The 22,838-nt window shown below is 47.5% G+C and overlaps 1 protein-coding gene across 1 annotated transcript in view; it reads right to left on the reverse strand.

Moving 5' to 3' along the window:
- The window catches only part of stim2b (stromal interaction molecule 2b), a 29,883-nt gene extending 7,234 nt beyond the window's left edge, over positions 1–22,649 (reverse strand). Inside the window, exons 1-3 of the mRNA XM_062449987.1 lie at positions 21,880–22,649; positions 6,785–6,915; positions 6,558–6,732 (exon numbers count right to left, since the gene is read on the reverse strand). Of these exons, the coding sequence (XP_062305971.1) occupies positions 6,558–6,732; positions 6,785–6,915; positions 21,880–22,012 (439 nt within the window). The 5' untranslated portion in view covers positions 22,013–22,649. The remainder of the gene's footprint in view (positions 1–6,557; positions 6,733–6,784; positions 6,916–21,879) is intronic.
- Positions 22,650–22,838: the final 189 nt, after the last annotated feature.

Here is a 22,838-nt window from a genome sequence, read left to right on the forward strand (position 1 = left end):
GAGGAGTGACAAGACAAGGAGAGACGCAACAACAGCAGACGCAGAAACAAAAAGAACATGAATAATAGAAACAGACTTTTGGATGTTCATCATGTTTTCTCGTGATTTTCTAAGCCATGGATTAGAGTTATTTTTTTAGATAACTCACATTAACAAGCCAACTATTCTTCATGTTAGCAAAAAGATTGTTGGAGACATCAGTGCGGATTAGCGGATTCGCTTTTTGATTTCCGCTAAGTGATAACAGTTATCAAGCCACAATAATACGCATGGTGTTTGACATTCAATTCGTAGTAAATGATGTGATGTGCTTTTCCTGCATACGCAAATACGTCATATCACCACAATACATGAGCAGACTGTACACTTCATGTCACCACCCATAACATCAACCCATATCCTCATATCAACCACAGTTAAGATCAACATTAACACCGCGGTGTTCGGTACGAGCCAACAAAGAAGTATGTCCTGGCGTGTGGTCAGGGAGCACGTCAAGGTCAATGTTGTGTGATTAAACATTAACAAGCCAGCTATTCTTCATGCTAGCACAAAGATCCGTGTAAACATCAGTGCGGATTTACTGATTCGTTTGTTGGGGGGGGGGGGGGGGGTTGTTTAGTGATGCTAGTCATCGAGCAGCAATTACGCCGTTGCAGACACAACACTTTGTTTACATGTGAACACGCACTCAAGCCATTTGCCCTCACACATCCATCCACTTGCCACCTCGAGCGTGGCAAGCGGGGAGGCGTTTTCGACTACTAATGGCTGCAGGTGTCCCATTTAGGAAGTGACTGACCAATTTTGGCTACCAGTTTACAAAAACGGCAAACGCATCCCCACACACACCGCCTTTGCTTTCTCCTGAGCTCCTTGGGAGTGTATAGAGTGGAGGACCACACTCTGCTCACTGCCTACAGGCGTGGGTGTCTGTGTGTGCATTCATTTGTGTCTGTGTGTTGGATGTGCGTGTGCGTTCTAATGAGTGTTGGTTTGTGTGACCTCCTACACAGAAAAACCTTGGCTTCAGGCTACGTTTTCTGAAACACACACACACACATACACGCACATTCACACTTAAATATATGTCTCTTAGAAAACAGACCACCGGCACTCGCAAAAAATCAGCACCCTGTTTGATACCCTTCCTGAATTAGCCAATGTGCAACCGGCATTGCCAGGGAAACTGGCTGGGGCAGGTCATCAATCCTTCTGGTTTGGGAACAGCAGGACGTTTTTTGCACCCAGCCTGTATAAACCATAAACCATGCCTAATTTGCACAGTACATTTGAGAAAAAAGAAAAAAAGAACACAAAATTGAAAAAATATTCGGGATTAGCCTTTATGGGTACAGAGTGTCTCTTTCAGAATCTGTTACCTGCAGAGCTGGAGAGAGAAGAGAGTTGACCTATGTTTTGCATTGGCCAGTCAATACCCTCGAAACCATAGCGGACGGATGTAAAAGAGAGAGATAAGCATGTTTGCTCGGACACTGTCACAATTACCGCGAAGGAAAAGGCCAGACTTGCGGCTTCTGTGGTAAACGGTTTGAGTGGCCCTGATAACTCGAGGTCATTTGAAATTCTGAGAGCATGTTAAAGGAAACCAATGCTTCTTACTGAGACGAGAACCATAAACCCTGTATGCCACCAGTGTACAATAGTCATGTGCAGTGGTCCAAAATATAAAATAAGTTGACAATGATATGTTTTTCCTTCTGTACACTGGTGCCATACAGTGTATGTCTTCTGTGTAGCCTACTGTGTGTTTGTGTGGTGTACAAGCTTGTTAACTTGATCTCAACCTTATCGCCACATATACATACAGACTGGAGAAAAGCATATACTCACAGGATGGAACACAAGCAAACACACACACACACACACACACACAGGAAGGCAGATCAGATGCATCGGAGGAGCCTTCCCATAGGTTCTCCCTGGTAGCTGCTGTCGTCCTCTCAGAACATGCTTCTTTCTCTCGCTCCCTTTTTGCTCTCTCTTTCCCAATGTCTCTCCATCTCTCTCTCTCTCTAACTGGTTCCCTCTCAAACTCTCTCCCTCTTTCGTCGCTTCCTCGTGCTCTCCCTGTCTCTCTCACTTTCTCGCGTACTGTCTCTTTCTCTGTCCTCTCACTCTCACACTGTCTCTGCTTCCCGACGATGTTCCGTGTTTCGGCCCTCCATCCCTCTCTTTCTCCCAGAGCACAATATAGTCGATTGTCTCTCGCACGATTTTCATAAACTTGTATAGGATGCTATCAGAGTGTTGAACGGCATATGTCGCTTAGGTAGCGGACAGAATACTGATTAGCGATACACAAATGCGATACACAAATGCTCATCGTCATGGAGCGCTTGGGGATTTGAATGGATTCAAGTAGGATCATTAGGATATGAATGGGCTCTTTATGCGGAGCGGTAATGGTTTAGCCAAGTGAGCCATTGCCTGAGACCTATTAGTTATCTGTGATCAATTACTATTCCAGGCTTCCACTGCTAATGAGTGTCATCGAAGAGACTTTGGCACCCTTGACGGCACGCTGTGTTTGTTCTGCCAGTCTGTCTTCTCGCAGGCCCACACTCACAAAAACACGCACACACTCGCGCACAATTCCTCACGCGCAGAGAGGACGCGCTCGCTTTCTCTCTGTCGAATACCATGTCCACACTCTCTCTCTCTCTCTCTCTCTCTCTCTCTCTCCTCTCTCTCTCTCTCTCTCTCTCTCTCTCTCTCTCCTCTCTCTCTCTCTCTCTCTCTCTCTCTCTTCTCCTCTCTCTCCTCCTCTCTCTCTCTCTCTCATCTCTCTCTTCACAAGCACGCACCCTCTCACATGCATGCACGCACTTTCTCTCATGCCTGTACAAACACTCTACTCTCTCACAGGCACGCACACACACGCACACCGTTCTCACTCGCACACACACACTTTGAAAAAAATCTGCAGTGGTCTGAAAGAGGACACCGTCAAGACGCCCAGCTCTGATTCCAGCCCATGGAGGGGTGGAATGCCTGGCCCGTCGCTGAGCCGCACCGCCATCCTCTCCTCCATGCTTCATACCCCCCCGGAGGCTTCAACGCAAGAAGCTTCTAGAACATTCCGAGGGTCTTCACTCGCCTATAGATAGGGGCCTGTTAGGCTGTACTTGTCAGGCATCTCTGTTAGGTAGAGGACAGGGTCGTGAGGAAGTAGACACACACAGAGAACACACACACACATTCACCACACACCTGGGTTTTTCCTCAAGATGTCAACCATGGGGCCAATACAAGCTTACAGAACTCAACTCACACAAGGACACTCTAACCCACACACACCACCTTCCCTGGTTGGACTGTTGGGGGGGGGGGGGGGGGGGGGCAACTTGATCCTGCAAAGGCAGATTGGAGAGAAACTCAACTGAGGACTAGGACCCCGTCTAGACTCGTCGCAAACTGACCCACGGTGTCTGGGTTAGGAGATGGGATGCAGAGAGAGGCAGGCGATATATGCTATACGAGGCATTAAGATTAAGATACGACTTCTCATTCTGAGTATGCAAATCCTCGTTCAGTAACGCCCGTCCTTGTTCTTGTGTTTTTTACCAAAACATTTACATACTATAGATGTGCAATGGTCTCATAATGTCTCTAATGTTCTCACAAGGCAAGTTCATAAAGTATTGTGCCGTGAGTCCAAGGAGGGGGGGGGGGGGGGGGGGTGAAATGAAAAGTGGAGACTGTTGAAAGGGGGGGGTTCATATGTGTTTGTAAGACTTGAATATCTAGCCACAGGTCCTGTGTTGGTGGTGGGGACTGGTGGGGCAGATACATACTGAAGGTTCTCACCAGTCTAGATGATCTCCTGACCCTCTGTGCATGTGTTGTGCATAAGCATGCACACACACACGCGTGTGCGTGGAAGTTAAACAGAGGAGGGTAGAAGAGGTGGACCACAGTTCTGGGAAGGTCTAATCCTCACTCTACAGGTTGAACACACGACTTTGAGTCGTTCTCTTTTCTCGCGGTAAGGTTTCAAAAAAGAGATAAAAGTATGAGAAGATCAAATACAAATCAACGAATGATTCTCCAGAAATAAAGGAAAATGTGCAGGAATTTCGGATTCTGGAAACTGCTAGCTACCGGTACCTAGTACAAATCAACAACTGCAACAGATCATTTAAGTGAGTCATTTTTTCGGGACAGTCGCTAGATGCATAGCTCACTGATCAGTAACCTTTACCTCAACCTTGACCGGTCGTTTCACGCTAATGAACCCTACAGCCATTCCCATCATTCTACCCGGTAAAAGGAGATCGAACCACGACCGTGTCCTGAGCCACCCCTTCTACGCGCTGGAAAGCTAGCTGGTGACATTGTCATCGTATATCTCCAACTCTCTGGATGTGACAACAAAGGCCACCAGTCAACTTCATGCACCCTGGCTGTCGAAGAATCTCTGAAATGCGCGTTATGGAAAACTGTGTATTGCTGCCCTGCTCTAATATTACAAATATGGCCATGTGCTGGACAGCGTGTCAAGTTTTGGGAAAGGGGGATATGTGTGTGTCTGTGTGTGTAGATTCCAAAGGGGTGTTTGTGAAGGGGGGGCCGCAGGTATCACTATCACATTGTGGTGGCGGGAGGGAGGGAGGGAGGGAGGGAGAGAGGGAGGGAGGGAGAGAGGGAGGGAGAGAGGGAGGGAAGAGAGGGAGGGAGGGAGGGAGGGAGGGAGGGAGGGAGGGAGGGGAGGGAGGTGAGGGAGAGAGGGAGGGAGGGAGGGAGGGGAGAGAGGGAGGGAGGGGAGGGAGGGAGAGAGGGAGGGAGAGAGGGGAGGGAGGGAGGGGAGGGAGAGAGGGAGGGGAGAGAGGTGAGGGAGAGAGAGGGGAGGGAGGTGAGGGAGCTTCTCAGGACGGGGTGTGGGGAAAGGCAAGGGAGGTGACCTTCCCCACTTGACCGGACAAGAGTGAGGTCATCTTCCAACAAGGTTCCAAGCCCCCCTTTCATCAACACCTCAACCCAAGTCAAACCCCCCTTCCCAAAGCTCTTCTTCCCCCCCCTCTTCATTTCTGTCAACTTGAACCATCTAGTAAGAGAGAAGGACTTCTCGTCCTCTCGACTAGCAGGTGTGGGGACAGTCATAGAAGTTCTCCTCCGTACACATGACTCAGTTTTGGTCACGCTGTTCCAGTTCATCATACCAGTCCGTGACCAGTCTTGCCCGTCATGCTTGCCAGTCACAGTTTAAAAAGACCAGGATGACACTCGTCACATGACCGGGATAATCCCATCTCACTGGCCAAAAATGGTCACGGTGGCGATCATGTGACGGGTGTGACGGCATCCTCCAGCCGTCTGCCGTTCTTCTGATTTTCCTCGTTTTTTGCCGCAGGATGGCGGGCCGGGGTGAGGATGTCGTTATGCTTGATGGGGTTCACCTGGGCATGGTGTTTGCCTTTCCCCTTTAAAAGCTGGGGTTTCTCGTACTTCAGGGAGATCTCGCACCGGGCGGCACTTTGGTTGAATTGTGGCTCTTGGATTCTTGCGTTTCTACACCCTGCAACGCTTTGACGACCCATTCATCCACCATTTGCTTGGTGCCGTGACTGACTGGTGTCTGTCCTGTGAATGAGGATCCTTGGAAAGGATCTGGGAGGTTAGGGTACGGACTGCCACCCGTAAGCAGACAACAAACCTCCTCAACCCGCCCTCTCGTGACCACAGCGGTACATAGCAGCCTTTGAAATCCTGGGCGGGCGACGAGGGGCCAAAAACAACTTGAGGCTTTTGGCTGGTGAAAGACTCTTCTCTCTGCCCTTATAAAGTCAGAGGGTAAAACACCCGCCTTTGGTCGGAGCGACGCGCATGCACGCACGCACTCACACGGTCACACACGCGCGCACCGCTGTCTCTTCCTCCCCCCCGCTCTTTCTCGGTCCCACACACGCAGACACACTCTCCAGTAGGCCTCTGGGATCTTAAAGTGGCCCATAAGCATCCAAAACAACTGCCCCCTGTGGCCCACCCCTCCCTCCCCACCCCCTCCTCCGGCGTGCAGAGATGCCCCCCAGGACCAAGGGCGATGGTATAACCATTTCTCACACCCCCTACGACTATAGGGGTTGAAAATGACTCCTGGTGCGCACACACACACACACACACACAGAGACAGCTCCCTCATGAACAAACACAGGCAGACTGAGGTGCGCACGCACACACACACACAAAATTGAATGTGTGTGAAAACTAAGACGGCGCTGATTGCCAGTGGGCACAAGGATCAGTGCAGGTCAGCCCCCCTGTAAGATGCTGTCAATCACTCTGGGATATGCAGCTCCATGTTTGCCCTTGTCTCTCTCTCTCTCTCCCTCCCTCTCCCTCTCCCTCTCTCTTTCTGTTTGTCTCTGTCTCTCTTTCTCTGACTGTCTGTTTCTCACCCTGTCTCTCTCTTTCATTGCTGGACCGCAGTAGACTGCAGCTCATTAAGTTGTTAATGGCCTCTAAATATTTTTACTTTGAGGTTTATAGGAGCGTATAAGCTCCTACGAACCATGAGGCCGTTAGCGCCCCCTCACCTGCCCCCTCCCTGCTCCCCTGCTCTCCTCCCCGGCCAGCAGTGGACCAGGGAACACCAGACAGCAGGACGCAGCGCAGGGAACTAAACCGACTCAGACGTTCAGTACCCAGAACCCAGAACCTGGAACCTACGTCTGGAAGCAGCTTTCGAGCCTTGCCGTCGACGTCGGTGAGCTGTGGTGGACGAGCGTGCGGGTGAGGGTGCGACGGAGGCGAGCGGCCCTACCTCCACGCTCTCGTTGACCTCGATCCCCCCGTCGTTGTCGTCGTCCAGCTGCTTGTGGATCTGGTGCAGCGCCTCCAGGCTGAAGCGGTCGGCGTCGCCCATGCATGGCGGCCTCACCGTCCGACACGGGTCTGCCGGGGGGGGGGGGGGGGGGGGGGGATTAGAAGGTCAAAAGTCAAACTCAGGTCAAGGTTAGCCGAAACGCCGTACAGGCGCGAGCGTTTGTCAACAGCTGCAGCAATGGGAGGACGCAGACGTTGACCCGCAAAGGGATTTCAAATCATTCTGCGCATTCTTCAAAGCATATGCATGCATTCATACCAAATGGGTAGGATCTAATAATGAGAACATTACACGACAACATTTCAAGAACACAGACTTCAAACGCAGTTCCGAAGTCACCCGTTCCGATTCCTCAAATACACAGACTGCTCGAGACTCGGCTACTGGGATTCAGGGGTTCGTGAGGGTTTACGCATTACCCCGTGCCAAACCTCCCCGTGCCCCCAGACCCCCGTCATCTCGCTGCAGTGTTTCCATTCGCCTGTCTGGTATGTTGTTGTCATTCCCCTCACGCTTCCCACCGACCACACTGTGTCTGTTTGTATCCAGGAGAATCCCTCTCCCGGCAAATGAGCCCATCACTCCAGCGGGCTTCCCTTCCCCAGCAGCCCTGCGCTGGCTACGCTCCAAAACGCTGCGTGGGAGAGGAAACCGCCACAGGAGTGGAGCGGACGCACGCATCATCGAGGGGCGCGCGTGCGCAGAGAAACCCAGGAGCTCCACAGAGCGCCACGGGCAGACGTCCCACGCAGACAAGACACACACAGACAAAACCCAACCTGTGCACAGACCTTCACACACACACACACGTGCAGCCACTCGCACGGACAGACGGGTACACGTGCTGCACAGACGCAGAGCTAGACCGATGTCAGGTTATGACATGCACAGCTGTTGTGTACTGGGGCTGGTCGCTTTTCTTAATCCAGGCCAAATCTCGAGATCTGCCCAGACAAAAGCCCTAGACTCCCCAGGGAGGGGGTCTAGGGTAAGACCATTCTGTCTCGACAACACACCCATACAAGGTACAGTATCCCACTGTAGGAATCCAGTGGGCATTGTACTGTCACAAAACTCACAAAGACACGCAGTCTCGTGAGATTGTTCCAGACTGTTTCACTCAAATACTCAACGAGCGATGGAAGAATTGCATTCGAAACCTTTGCATCCATCTAGCCATTTGGTCCGACCATCGACGGAGCCGAGATGTCAAACAATATCCAGTACTGTCATTCTCACATACATAGTCACATACAGGGTCGGTGTACTCAGTTACTGGTCCTGAAATAGACAGTGGGGTGTGGCTCATTTGCCCGTCCGTGTTGGGTTTTTGATGTGGGATCTGTTTTCTGAAACAAGACTTGACACGTTAGCTAGAGTTTCCTCCCCTGGCAGTGTGAATGCTAACTGAGACCACTGATTGGACCACGGGCCCTGGCTAAATTCAAGGGCGGGAGACACTGGGGGAAAAAGTCCTGCTTAATTGGTGAATGCTTGACTGGGACCTACAGAGCATTAGTGACAGGAGCGAATGAGGGGGCTGTGCATCTGAGGTGGATTGGAAGCCGTTCGTCCAGTGTCCACCCTGAACTGCACCTGATGCTTGTTACGCAATCTATTTGTTTAGCAGACATGTTTGCCAAAGAGATTTACATCATTCCTAATTTACATGCCCCATTTGGATGAGTGGTTGATTGCTTAAGCAGGTACACGATACAAGGTGCCACATGCATTTCACATAGGAAACATGGATCAGTGTATTAGCTACGTGGTCTCTTTGTGGTCCCAATATCAATGTATTGCTGTTAACTTGTTACCACAAAGACAGAAAGCACAACTTGGTTGCCATATGTGAATTCTCTCTCTGTCATTTTTTTTTCTATGATGGTACCGCACTTACCCTACTTAGCACTTTCAAACAAAATTCATGAGGTGCATTCTATGACAAAAAACAAAACAAATATCAAAAGTGTTCTGAGGAGGAATAGTTTGGGATTCTGACAGCTATCAGGAGAGCTTCCTGGTGAGACACAAACTATAAAGAAGAAAAGCTAAATTCACACTGTTTTCTTCACAGATGTCATCTTCTCTGTCTGTGTGGGACAGTTTTCAGTGAGTAGCAAACGCTACAATGGGGAACTTTGGAACAGGAAGTGACCCTCAGTGACACAGCCTTCCGGGGAACACGCGTTGAATAAAAACACTTGCCGGAGTAAGACCCAAAAGAGGATCAAAATAGAGTGCTGTTTGATATTAATAGAACACTGGGCTGCCAGTTGTCAGGAAGTGGCTTATCTTGTAAAACCCAACAATGGCAAAGGGTCTCTCTTCCCCTCACACACCAAACACAGACACTCATACTGAACCACAGGCACACTTTCTCAGATACATGCACACACACACACACACACACACACACACACACACACACACACACACACACACTTCAATTAAAACAGATAGTTGAGGCCAGCACTTCTCAAAATACTTTTCAACTAAATCTTGGCATGTTTATTTCTTGTCACTGCGTGACTACAAAGGGACGCAAGCGTGGGACATCTAACCACACTTCATAGGCCTCTCTATTCTGAGCCTCTTGTCTCGCACAGTGACATGTGAGTAAAGGAGTGATTTGTGATTTTGCGCAGGATGAAAAACGGGGACGATATCAGTGCTGGTGGGTGGGCGAGCGGGGGAGATCTCCTGCGTTGGTGTGAGGCCGCTCTTGATGTGACGTATCGCCATGGTAATAAGTCCTTTCAAGAGTCTGTGGCCTGGTCGTGAGTACCTGTGGGTCTGGATACCATAACACTTTTAGATCACATTGGCAAGCTTACTCTGGCAAACCTTTTTGAAGATACATTAGGGTATTGGGCTACGGATGGCTGAATACGATTCCACTAAGCGCCTTTGATAGGCACCCCTAACGAGAGACTGACAATGCACTTTCTAACAATGGCCCTATGGTTTGGGAAACAGATCTACCTCCATCATTAAAAAGTGAGGTTGCGCGTGCATGCAGCCTCTTTTGTGACATAAAAGCATGTCAAATCCGGTTATTCGCTTTCAAAACAAGGTTGAAGACTGCTGTAACCAAGGGCTTGGAGAAAGCCTTGGAATAGCCAGAGAGAACTTGACTGGAAATCATGTGAGCAAGGAATATCTTTCCCATGAGACCCGATGGTAGCTGGGGGGTAGGGGGGGGGGGGGGCAAAAAAGAACACACACGTTAAAACATGGGCCCTGAACATAGCAGATGAACAGACACACACACAAACATGCACTCTGTCCCTCTGGTGAGAGTGAATGGATGTACTGTGTGTGGTGAGATGACGTGAGGGGAGAGCCGGGACAGACAGGGGGATCAGACAGGAATACGAACAAACTCCACGCGCAGAAATAGACATCACCTCCCTAAAAAAGCAACGTGAGTCCATGTCTCGTTTCGCTCCAGGATTCTCAACCTGGCACATCTGAAATGATCTCAGCAGATGTGAGTAAACACAGTACTGCGCACAAGTCTTAGGCACCCCATATTGTTTCCATTGATCTCTGTCTTATCTATTCCGTTTTTCACCTTCTGTATTTGTGCAGCAGAGTAAAAAGTGCAATTTGGTTTTTAATTTCATTAATTCTTAAAGCATATTTTATTTTGTATTATTTATTGTGCGTAAGACTTTTGCACAGTACTGTATGTGAGCTCATTTGACCTTTAACCATTCAGGATTCTCATTTTTAATCCAGTAATAGCTTTCCCAACCACCCTTTAATATGAGCAAAACAGAGGAATGGAACACTTAGGACTACGTCTGCATGACCTAATCCCTTCACCCAAGACTAAATCCCATTGAATAATCTCGCAATCAAACAGGGACCTAAATCAAACTGAGGACGGAGCAAACCGGTCACGGTCATATTAATGCAACAAAAGCCTGTGTGAGTAGGGTTACGGACGTGACGTCAAGGACAGAGAAACTAGTTCCTCCCCATCAACTATGTGCATGTGACAGGGTCATAACTCAAGCAGGCAGGCCACTAATAAAGGCAAGTAAATAGAGAGGCTCAAGAGTTTACTATTTCAGTTCATCAGCAGCTATTAAGACACAAATATCATTAGCCATGCCGCCTGCTTGCTAGTGAGGACAGAGAGAAGAGAGAGAGGGGCAGTGAAAGAGAGAGAGAGAGAGAGAGAGAGAGAGAGAGAGAGAGAGAGAGAGAGAGGGGGGGGGGGGGGGGGAGTAGAGAGGGCCATGGTGCAGAGGAAGAGGGGGCGGGAAGAAAGAGAAAAGTGGAGAGAGAGAGAGAGAGAGAGAGAGGGGGGGGGGGAAGAGGGAAGACGGACGAGGGTTAAGAGAGAGTGAACAGGATACTCAAATGTATGTATGTCCCTCTGTACTTGCACAAGCTCTTTAAAATCAAGAGGTGTGTGTGTCACATACTGCAATCGACGCCCTTCCCTCCACTTAACCATATCATTCACACACTTGAACACACTTGACTGTTGGGGCCTCGTTCGATGTTCAGATCGAACATCGAAGAAAGGTTGTCTGAGATGATGATATTTCATGAATTGCCGACTGATTATCTCATTCGAAAATTCAAGACGGGGGTACTCCTTACAAACATCTATGTGTTCGATAGCTAGTTCGTAGCGAGTGCTATTTCCTCTGGTTTTCTCGTTTTTTTTGTGTTCCTGTTAATAGGTGTTTGAGTTACTGCTGCAGTGACACACAGACGCCCTTTACCCAGGATGGCCTTGGGGCATGGCCGGGGCATGTGTCAGGCGTGTGGTGTTACATGCGAAGCATCAATTGGCAGAAACAAAAGCAGCTGGGGATGTGGTGACACAGCATGACTGCTCACACACACACACACACACACCTTTTGACGTGCACATCAATATCAAGTCCACAATGTCATACAGTCCCACTGAATCTCACAGAATCACATAGACATTCACACCTGCGCCAACAACGCTGACATAACACAACATTGACACGCTATCTCTCTCTCATGCACGCGTACCCAACTCTTGTTTCCCAAAACAGCGGTTGGCATTTCTTTTAAATACACACCGGCCCAAACGCAAGCCGCATTTCTCGAGTGCCAAGCACACAGTCTATGGGTCACGTGTCTCTCACGTAAAACACAAGCCTCCGGCCATGCCCGGCCCAAACACACACAGACGGCCTCGTCATCTATAGGACTTTCAGAACTTATGGGGTCTGACTGTTTTGACTGAGCGCATACACACCAGGCTCTACCACCCAAAAAAATCTCTTCGTTAAGTAATACATGACGTCATAGACAAGTCCCAGAAACTTGGATATTCTCCTCATCAGCCCTTTACTTCCCCCATCAGCCCCTTTGATCCATCAGCGGTGCCATCGAGCTCTGTAGGGGGCACCGGTATAATCCATTGCTTAGCCGACAGCCCAGAGTGGTGGGCCATTACAAGCGAGAGCAGAGAATAAGGGAAGCGCATGTGGCCTCACCAGCTTCTAGAACAGAAGGACGGAAAAGAAACTTCCAGAAAAGGAGACGGACCTGGCGCCCTGGACACCCTGGAATGCTTGGATCACCGCCCGAACGGGAGACAGATGTGACGTGTGCAGCCAGAGAGAAAAAGGTGGAGGGGGGAGGGTGGAATTAAAGGTTGAGCGCTTGGTTAATTAGCTGCCTGGGCTTCCTCTAATGCTCCTCTGGTCTGCATGTCTCAAGTTGTTTTTGTGGCCTGGAGAGTCGCAACCTTCTCAGCCCACATGCATGGCATCGTAAGCATAAGAGACAGACGGAGAGAAACCACACCTAGAAACCAGGATACCATTACAAGTATCAGGAAAAGGATTGAGAAAGAGAAACCAGAAAAACGGGGTTTTAAGCCTTACACTATGCTGTGTAAGCTGGCCTGGATCGAATAGACAGCTGATGCACCGAGCTGAGAAATGGGTTTAGCTGCTTCCTTTTGTGCAGTCAGGCCTTGGACAGGAGGAGCCTGTGAAGCAGCATGGAGGGTCATGGATCTCCCGCTGAACCCATGAGAAAGATCAGAGCGTGATGGAAATGTCCTAGAGACCGTAATCCCCTTGATCCATTCCCCCGTTTCATGCAATGGTACGATCCAGGACCCTTGGCAGGGGCCTGGAGGGATGTATCTGGTCACAACCGCTGCTCCATTTGGTGGTTCCATTAGTTAAGGCTATAGAATCAATACCATTACTTTTTTGACATATGTAATTACTATTTTCTTGCACTAGAAATGGGAACTTTGTATGAGACTTTATTAACGCTCACTGAATCCTTTACCGCTGTCATGAGAATATGGTCTGGACAGAACATAAATGCATTGTGGAGACATGGCACATTATGTAATTGGCAAGGACTTCAAGAGAAGGATATCCTAGTGTGACACTCACACCTGAACCACGCTCAACCTGTATGGAACGTGCTGAAACCTTTATTGTATGCACAGCAAGTACAACGCTCAGGTAACACACAGATGAGTGATAAGAAATCAATCTGTGTATCTGGTATCAACTGTCTCTTTAGCGAGAACCTCTCACTTTTGTAGATGACTACTGAGGATGTCTTGGCGAGACAGCGGACGGCTGCGCTGGTTTATCTAACTTTCCTCACCTCAGCTGATCTCCCGGTGTGCGTGTTCAGACATCCTGTTGGGCAGGAAACAACCACTCAGTGGATGTGATGTTTCCTCCTCTCAGCAGCCGGTGCTAGCATTCCATCATGCTCCATACAAAACGAAGAGCATGTGTTGAAATAACACGTTCAATTCAAGCAATTCATTGTAGAAAGAAGTCGTGGCAAAAAAAATTGACACAATGTGTCGCATCCACAATGGGAGTCAAGTGGCTGAGCAGTTAGGGAATTGGGCTAGTAATCCGAAGGTTGCTTGTTCGATTCCCGGCCGTGCAAAATTGACGTTGTGTCCTTGGGCAAGGCACTTCACCCTACTTTCCTCGGGGGGAATGTCCCTGTACTAACTGTAAGTCGCTCTGGATAAGAGCGTCTGCTAAATGACTAAATGTAATGTGCGCCCTGGTCAAGTGTGCGTTCCCGCCTAGGCTAAGGCCTTACCGCAGGGGCCTGGGTTCGAATTGAATCTGAATATATGGGAAATGAAAGAGATCTTTGGCTTTAATGTTTATAACATGTATGTATTCATTGATTCACACATCTGCCAAAATCATGGCAAATTCTTATCTAGATGAATTCATTACAAACATGTATTGAATTCGATTATGCTTTACAGCCCTACAAATTACCCTTACCTACCTTAAAATACTTTTGCTACTGATGAATTGGCAAGGATGAGACTTGAGAACTCATGTAACATGAGGATGCATATCTCACTGGTCTGCTCACCCAAGGATGAACAGGAAACAGATGCCCCCTTATCTGTATCAAAGATTCCGGGAGACAACATGTCAACCTGTTGAGTGACATAAAACAGAGGCTTTTAGAGTAGACACCCTTCCAAAAGTAGCAGGTGATGACTGGGGGAGCGACAGTATGGCACTACACCCTGAAGGGAAACACAACTGCAAACGGGGTCCACATTCCTCCGAACCTGTTCCCGATTAGAAAGAGAAGAAGTCGAAAGCAAAAGAAAGGTTGTTCTTTTGCTACGACTGGGTCCTTTGATTTGAAATCCAAGCCAGCTTCGTTTGGGACCAGGATCAAGGGGTAGGCTAAGTGGCTCTTGAGAACGCACCTGTCAGGTCCGGACACACACCACCAAAGCAACGCCAAAATGGATTACCACTGGGCTCATCACCGCCCACTTTACCCACAATGCCCCTGGGTCACCCCAGGTATGTGACCTTTTGATTTGACTTCCAAGAGATTTGCTTCCTCAATGACAATGCAAAACTGTCTGGGAGATTCCAAGAATCCTAGATAGTGCAGTCCTCGTGCCCTTGATACCCTTGATGCCAGTGATGCAGCCAGTGATTATGATGTTGGTTAGTTGATTCTGTGTTAGCTTAATGATGCACAACAGCAGGAAGAGTGTTGGAATCAGTAAACGCATTAATTCCCCAACATAATAAAATGGTCTTGATATCGTCTTGCTGTTAGATAGCTAGCGAGCATTTCATCCATGAAGAGAATCCTTTGATAGAAGCTGATTCAATATTATTCCAGCAGTCATCACTGCTCATCTGACCTTATCTGGGCTGTAATAGCGATAAGAAAGTTCGCTTCAAAGTAACAGTACAAATTCTACTCATTTTTGCTATTTTGATTCTGGGGGTGTCATGTCCGGTGGACTGTTGTACTTTTTGACTGAGGCAATCTTTCATAGAGTCTGTTTGTCTTTAATCAGTTGTTCGTAGAAAGGTGTGCACTTCCTAGCCTAGGCCTATTTCATTCATGCGATGCAAACCGCTCATCCGAGCAACATCCCTACTTTAAACATTTAAACTTTCAAACAGTATCACGTGTGAATGTTTGGATGACCTATTTGCATGTGCAAGAAATAACTATACGTATCCATGGCTACATCCCTTGGTGCATGGTCATATTTTTAGGCCTATTTCTTTTTCACAAACAGCTTAACCAAACAACGTCACTCATGGCACTACCCAGTTCTTGGATCCTTCATACAGTGCCTAGTCCTTGAGATAATTGAATCTCAAAAAACGTTGTACAAATAGACCGTGATTCATTACAGTTAGATTGGCAGAAAAGGCAAAGGGGTTCAAACATGCAAAATACAGCCGATACAGCCCCTTCACTCTGTCAGTCTGCGTGTGAGTGTGTGCGCGTGTGTGCATGTTTGCCTGCATGTGCATTTGATGCTCAGCCTTCCAGAGTGTGTGTAAGCATAGCGGCGCTACATGAGACACGGTGGGGGGGGGGGGGGGGGACTGGGCCGTGAGCATGCCGAAGAAATCCACACTGCTCGCTGTCCTTACCCCCCGTGTCCCTTCCCTGGCTCTGTCCTCACACCCCTCCCGGCCACGTCACGTGCCCCCGTCAAAGGTTGGGAAAGTCCCTGAATTCAGAGAGGTGCTTCACTTATGTTTTCATCCCATCATCCACCTGTACTGCTCTTCATGGTTGGTTGCGGAAATCGTGGCATACTCTACGCACCCAGATATATCTGCTTTTGCTCTAGCCCCAGTCAACATTTGACTGAATTTACATGGGGAGTTGCTGGAAGTTGGTTTCTTCAACGCTGGTTGACTCCATTTTGACTCCAACAGTTTCAGTGACATTGTGTTCACTTCTTGTCTTATGGCTGAATGTGGTACTGTGAAACACACTACTGTGACCTACTACTTCCTGTGTCTTCACAGAAACCTAACTTTTGCTTACGGCCAAGTATGGCCGTACTGTACTCACTGCAGACTGCCATGTCTGCAGTGAGTCCATGTCACACAATGAGACCTACATTCGTATTAAGCATCAGTGAATATACTGTATCATTGGGCATTTCATTGTGATTCCCACTGCCAAAAGCCCAGTCATGTGTAACCCTAACCCACGTTTCTGTGTTTCTGTGAAGGGTCTTCCCGAAATTGTCCTGAAATTCTCTCCTTACAATAGTAAAGACACAATGAAACCCACCGGATATCGCTGTGATGTGTGTATAATCACGGAAATAAGCGTTTGACAAGGGTACATCTGTTTACCAATTGACTGTAAATGCCTTGCCTAGGGAACATGAAGGCTGGTAGCGGAGCCTGTGTGGAGCGCGCGTGTCCTTCAGAAGCAGTCGTCGGGCACAAAGGCAGGCACAGTCAGGGGCCGTGCCGCCGCCAGCTCTGGGATCAACACCTTGCAGCGTGGTACAGGGGGGGACAACAAAGCCCACAAAGTCGGCTGATAGGCCAGTTCCGCTGGGGCAGCTGCTGATAGGCCAGTTCCGCTGGGGCAGCTGCTGATAGGCCACTTGCAGCAGGAAGTAGGGTACAGCTGGCCACAGTGACCTAGATCTCCCGAGGGGCGCCTCTCTCTGCGTAAACAGAGGAGCTACTGAGGATAAGCTGGTCGGTTTGTTGTAATGATTAGACGTGGCGGAGGGTAGAGATGGAGGGTTTGGTTAACACACGAGGTACCAATGAATGTCGCTACAGTTCAATTCGTTCTCAGGATAAATATGCCTGAACCCATGTTAGAAGTCTATAAACATCTTTATTATGCCCGGGCCAGGACGCATCAGGACATGCTAATTAAGGGGCAAGCAAACAGAATAATGATTCAGAGAAAAGATGTAGGTTAAGCGCTCATGATTCATAGCTATCTAGTTCCAGTGTCACTGGCATAACCACGATGCCATGTTGAGGAGGCCATATTTGGTGGTCTGATTGAGACAAAAGAGGCCATGCACCGCAGGCTACAGTTACCAGTCTGAGAGACAAGGAGCGCTTTCAGATCAGGCACTGAACGAGGTGGTTTGTTTAATATGCAGTTGTTGTTGACTATCAAACCTAATAGTCTATATTTCAAACGCCTGGGTTAAGAAAAACATGTCCATGTACATGGTAGTAACATGGAGAGATGAGCATATGTAATTTCCCTTGGTCACAGTGTTGAGTGATTAAGGACAGCAGCCCCCCACAAAAGTAAGCCATTAAAAGTCCCATCAACTCTGCTGCGGGGTCAGGTCCTTCCTGTTGCCGTGACGGCGTATCCCAACTATGAGGAACACTCGGAACCCGTGACCGTGTCACCGTCGAGTCAATCGCAAGCTGGATTCCACCGACGCAGTTCCGACGCGGCGGAAAAAAACGGAAAAACTCTGGCGTCTCTTTAATCGGAAAACATTACAGGAGCTTTATAAATACACCGCGTGTGTGTGTGTGTGTGCGTGTGTTCCAGTGCAGTCCCCCACCGGCCCTATTAGGGAGGATCACATCCCCAAATCCCTGTGGTTGAGATCGGATGCAGCTGTCTGAAGGACGGTAGACAGGCTGACCAACCGAGCGACGTGCCATCCTAGGCCAGCATCGCACCAAGCTTACTTCAGAGGTGAAACACTAACTGAATGAACTCTGGAGCCATGGGGATATTGTGTTTGCGATACACTGAAAGCACACCATCTGGTCATAGATATTACAGAAAATGGGTTTTGTACAGAAAAGTGTCAACCCCTGATTTGTGAATTGTTTTCCCAGGCTCAACGGTTTTGTTCGTTTTAAGCACCAGTCAGACTCTGGGAGACAAGACTAGTGGGATGTGGTGGAGAGTTGGGGGTGGACTCTGGATTGCTTTTCCAAGGTCTATTGTCATGTCCCCGACAAGAGCTTTGGTTCCATTTGATGAATTTCACACCACTAGGAATCCACTTCCGTAGGTCTGAATAACTTGTTGGAGGCCTGTCCGGTGATTGGAACAATTCAGGACGGGGTTTTCCTTTCTAGGAGAGGGAAAACCGGAGGGTTGTTTGTTTGAAGCTGGGAGCTAAATACACAGAGCTGTGAATTTGAAAAGCACTTCGCGTTTAGTCCTCCCTCTTTGTCATTTGCAACCCTGGACTGAACTCTTAACTCACCCTTAAACCCAAGGGCTGTAGCCGGGGCCTGCTTTTTGTCAAGTGGGCCACATTCGGTCTAAAGAAGGAAAAAAGGAACCCAAGATATTTTCAAAGGAGCAAAGTGTCCCAAAATGCAAAACTTGTCATGAAATGCAAATGTCAGCTTCACTCTCATCCCATCAGCACTTCAGAGCAGAGTCAACAAGCACTTGGAACAAAGGCAAATGTTTACTTTGCTTTTCAAACAGATCATCGTATTAATGCAGGGGCTCTGTACTGAGAGATAGCCATATCAATGCAGATCTGGGCTTGGTATACTTAGCTACAAAACACAGAACAGGGTGAGTGGCCTTTCTCTAAACCCACAAATAACAAGCTTTTAGTGGACTTCAGTAACCATATTGAGGAATGCATGGTGTCAACACGAATCTTTTAAAACCATGCTTTTTTATTATTTTATTATTATTCATGTTTAACTAATTACATGAATATGAAACATTCATTTCCTGGGGCACTGTACTCAAATGTGCTAGTTGTATGATCAGTGGTGTTACATAACCAAGACTTATGTGGAACATCAGGAATCACTTTCTTCCTGAGAACGATCATCTTGCAGGAGCGGAGCATCACTTGATAACTGCCATGTTCCTGTTGTCCAGACGGTAGCGTTTGTTTGTTTCAACGCTGAACAAACTAAATACACAGCACTGTGGGAACGACCACGCACACAGTGTCCCTCAAGCAAGTCCACTCACCAACCACAGGGTGATTCATTATACAAAACTTGGTCTATTAAAAAAAAAGAAGAAAACATTGACACAAGTTGTAGCGATACCTGTAGCAGTGGCCCACCATTTGTCTATGAGAATTACGTGGCTGCAGGGTTGTCTAGTTTCCCAGACACAAAAATGGCCCGGCTATTATACTATATGTAGATTGTATTCAAACACGAGTTTCAATAGCTTCCACCCTCACTTGCCTTCTCCCAGGTTTGATGTTGGGTTCTATAACTTTTAAATACACCCAAATACAATGCTGCTGCCATGTACTTCATTATAAATAAAGTGGGTCCGGTTAGGATAACCATTTCAATAGAGAGACATCTCACTTGGGGTGACAAGTACCCGTGGCCACAACCTCAAAACTAACTGTGCTCAGAAGCACGGAACCTCCCATCAGCAGATAGCTCTGACCACACCATAACCACAGCCGTTTGGAGGATTCTCACTATCATCTCGCAGTGTGCCAGAACGAGCACATTGCATTCTCCTTGTTCCAGTCACGACGGGGCTACATTTATGAGGACATGGGCCGTTCTCCCACGCCCCCCTTCAAGCAACACTTCATCCCCCTCTTTCTTCCCCCTCTTCTCCCTTTCCGTTCCAACATCTTCCCTCCCTCCTTCGCTTCCAGGCCTGTTCCTTTGAACAGCGACGTCAGAGCGGGGTCCCTTGGCCAGATGGTTTCGAAACAACACAGGCACCAAATGGTCAACCCTGCTTCCTACTCGCCCAAGCGACCAAACACCCAACCCCCCGCAGCCCAGCGTGAGATGGGTCGAACCCGTGACCTTCCCCTAACTACCGCAGTCTGTGATACTCATCTGCAGACAGGAAATTCCTTCATTATTGAGTTGCCGGCCAGAAGCCTTAAGATGCCAAAGACCAGCTTTTACGTACTGGGCCACACACACTTATGCCTGGAGGCACAGACACTCAAACATACACCCATCACACCATCAGGAATGCCTGCGAGTCTACAGACATGAACAGTACTGAAGTATATACTATCCAAAAATATGACCCTTTATAACAATCTTGTAATACCATCTTCAATACCCCTTCATTCCGATAACACCACGTTAACACAAATGTGCACTACACTAAGTGCAATCAAGCAACTGCCCCCCACTCCCTCTCACACACACAGTCACACTCTTCACATACACAGGCACCCAGTGTGAAAGGCAGATGACATTTCCACATGGCCAGATGGGGACATGGCTTATACCGTCAAGTCCATTGACACTGCAGTAACCCCTCGAGCTAAAAGGTTTCTAAGCATACAAAATGACCCTGACAGAGAACATGGATTCCCTGAGATCATCACAATGTGTAGTCGAAGGAAAAGGGCAAGCATGCTCGCATCGGAATCAATTTAGATACCACTTTATTTTAAGAGGCAAGTTTGTGGTTGTAAACAGCCAGCCATTAATGTATAACAACTGTCTAAATTAAGAATTTATTGCCTTCTAAAATAGCTCAGCCAGATGTATAGGATGGGTGGGATGAGGTAGAGAACAGAATGTCTGTGTTCATTAGACAAGGTGGCCTAATGTCTTCCCAACTACAATGCAACCACAACTAATGTTCACATGACCAATATACTTTAGGAAGCTTTTAGCGAGTCCAGAAGCAGGTCAGTCGGCCATCCATGTCCAGTGTCACTCAAATGTAGGGTAGCACATTGAGCGTTCACATACTATACACTATGTATGTGGCAGCAGTGACTGATATTTTCATTGAAAATATGTATTTTCATAAACACTTTGATCAATCTGTAAAACAATTAATTTCGTTCTGACATTAAAATGACATTTGTTACCGCTAGTTGTGTTTTAAATGGTATTTAATAAACAGTGGTTCCCCATATACAGGTACACATGCATCTGGCTATTGACACCATGTGGGCTATCAGTTCCAAGGGGACATTGAGTCCACCTATGGCCTACTACAGTTCGTAGGTTAAGACCATCAATGGATTAAGAGTCCTTGGTCTTAAAGGGAATACCAGGGTTAGGCATTGCCTTTATAAATGTCCCCCAGTTTGTGTTTTTAAGTTAACCCTTGTGTTATCTTCGGGTCGTTCTGACCCATCAGTCATTGTGACCCACCGTCGTATTGCAACAACTTTACCGCATACAAAAACAAAGTGAAGCATTTTCTTTTAACCGTTGGGCTGTCTCAGACCCCCCACATTGCGAAGGTTAAAAGAAAATTATTTTTATTTGTTTTTGTATTGGGTAAAATTGGGTAAACACAACGATGGTTCGTTATGAACCTTTGGGTCATGTGACCCGAAGGCAGCACGAGGGTTAATGTGATTCATTGGATGGTTGGGTTGTGCTTGGCCTCGGCTGAGTCTGTGAACATACCGGTTTGTGAACCTCAATTTCCACTAATTGCATTCAAAAATGCCAGAAAAAAAGTGGCGCAATGACAGCATAACCTGTAATCGTTAGGTCACGGGGCAAAAAAGTTGAACGTTACAGACAAGCACATTTACAGTAACGGATGCTCCCACCGTTTCGGACATTCCAATGGGAGGCATTCAGAATTCCAGTCATGCCGGCATTCCTTAGCAATGTATGAAAAAAAGGTGACTGAAGACGCAAGCACGACTCCTGCCTCGTATCAGTTTCCGGAAAGCACTACGCAGGGCATTCCTCTGTATATTCTCTGAAAAAAAGTTAGCCTAGGGGTAAACATGCGTAAATAATAGGCAACAGTGTATCCAACGTGGGAAACCTTACCTGTAGTTGCCACAATTGCGGCATTAGACGTATGGCTCGACAGATCATTCGAGTAACCGCTTTCCAATCCAAGTACCGCAGAGATGACGAGTCCACGTAGCAATAGTAGCATTGCATGAGTCAAGAAAGTCATCGTGAAGAAACCTAATTATTATATCTCGTGTGATTGGATGGGGTTCTGATATGCTTCCCAAGAAGAAAAACTGTTCGGGTTTCTGCTATGTGCAAAACAATGTATGCTGTTGCCAAAATTGCATTTTGGGAAGAAAATCACGAATGTGTCGAGTCACAAGTAGGCTAAAGAACGTCAGATACAACAGTTAGCTATATCAAATGACTTCAACCGCAGTAAGATTGACTGTGTTGTAAAAAAAATGAAACTCAGTTAAAGAGTATTTTCTACATAAACGTTTGATGCTATTATTTGTTTATAATATAGCCATTTAATACTTTAAATAATGAACGTCAACACATCTGAATAATTCTTTAAATGAGAATTTAAGACTAAATAGGCTATATCGCCTAAAGATTTAATCAGTAGCCTAGGCAATGGGTGACAGTGAAGTAGCCTAGACTGTCAAGCGATTTCCCTTAAGCGCTTGATATTAGAGGTATAGAATAAATCGGTATCTTATGGTTGAACTTTTAAGAAAAAAAGTGGAAAATATTATGTTCTCTCTCGAAGCAAACCCACAGCCCCAAAGGCCAGCTTGTTGTCAAAAATAAAAAATGTACCCCCTGCAACTCAAGTGCAATATCCGATCCTTGAATGAGTTAAGACAAAATATAGTCACTGTACTTCCACGTACAGCATGCAGATATCGATGTTTCCTTCGGCATATTGAACAGGCAGTCACAGAGGTCCGCCTCTTCAAATGTAAGTAGAAAATCCACTATGCATAAAAAAGAATTAGCAGCAATTCTCTCGTCCTTCCAATCCCTCCGACGGGCACTTTACC

The sequence above is a fragment of the Osmerus eperlanus genome, chromosome 23, assembly GCF_963692335.1.
Source record: "Osmerus eperlanus chromosome 23, fOsmEpe2.1, whole genome shotgun sequence".
Classification (NCBI taxonomy): Eukaryota; Metazoa; Chordata; class Actinopteri; order Osmeriformes; family Osmeridae; genus Osmerus; species Osmerus eperlanus.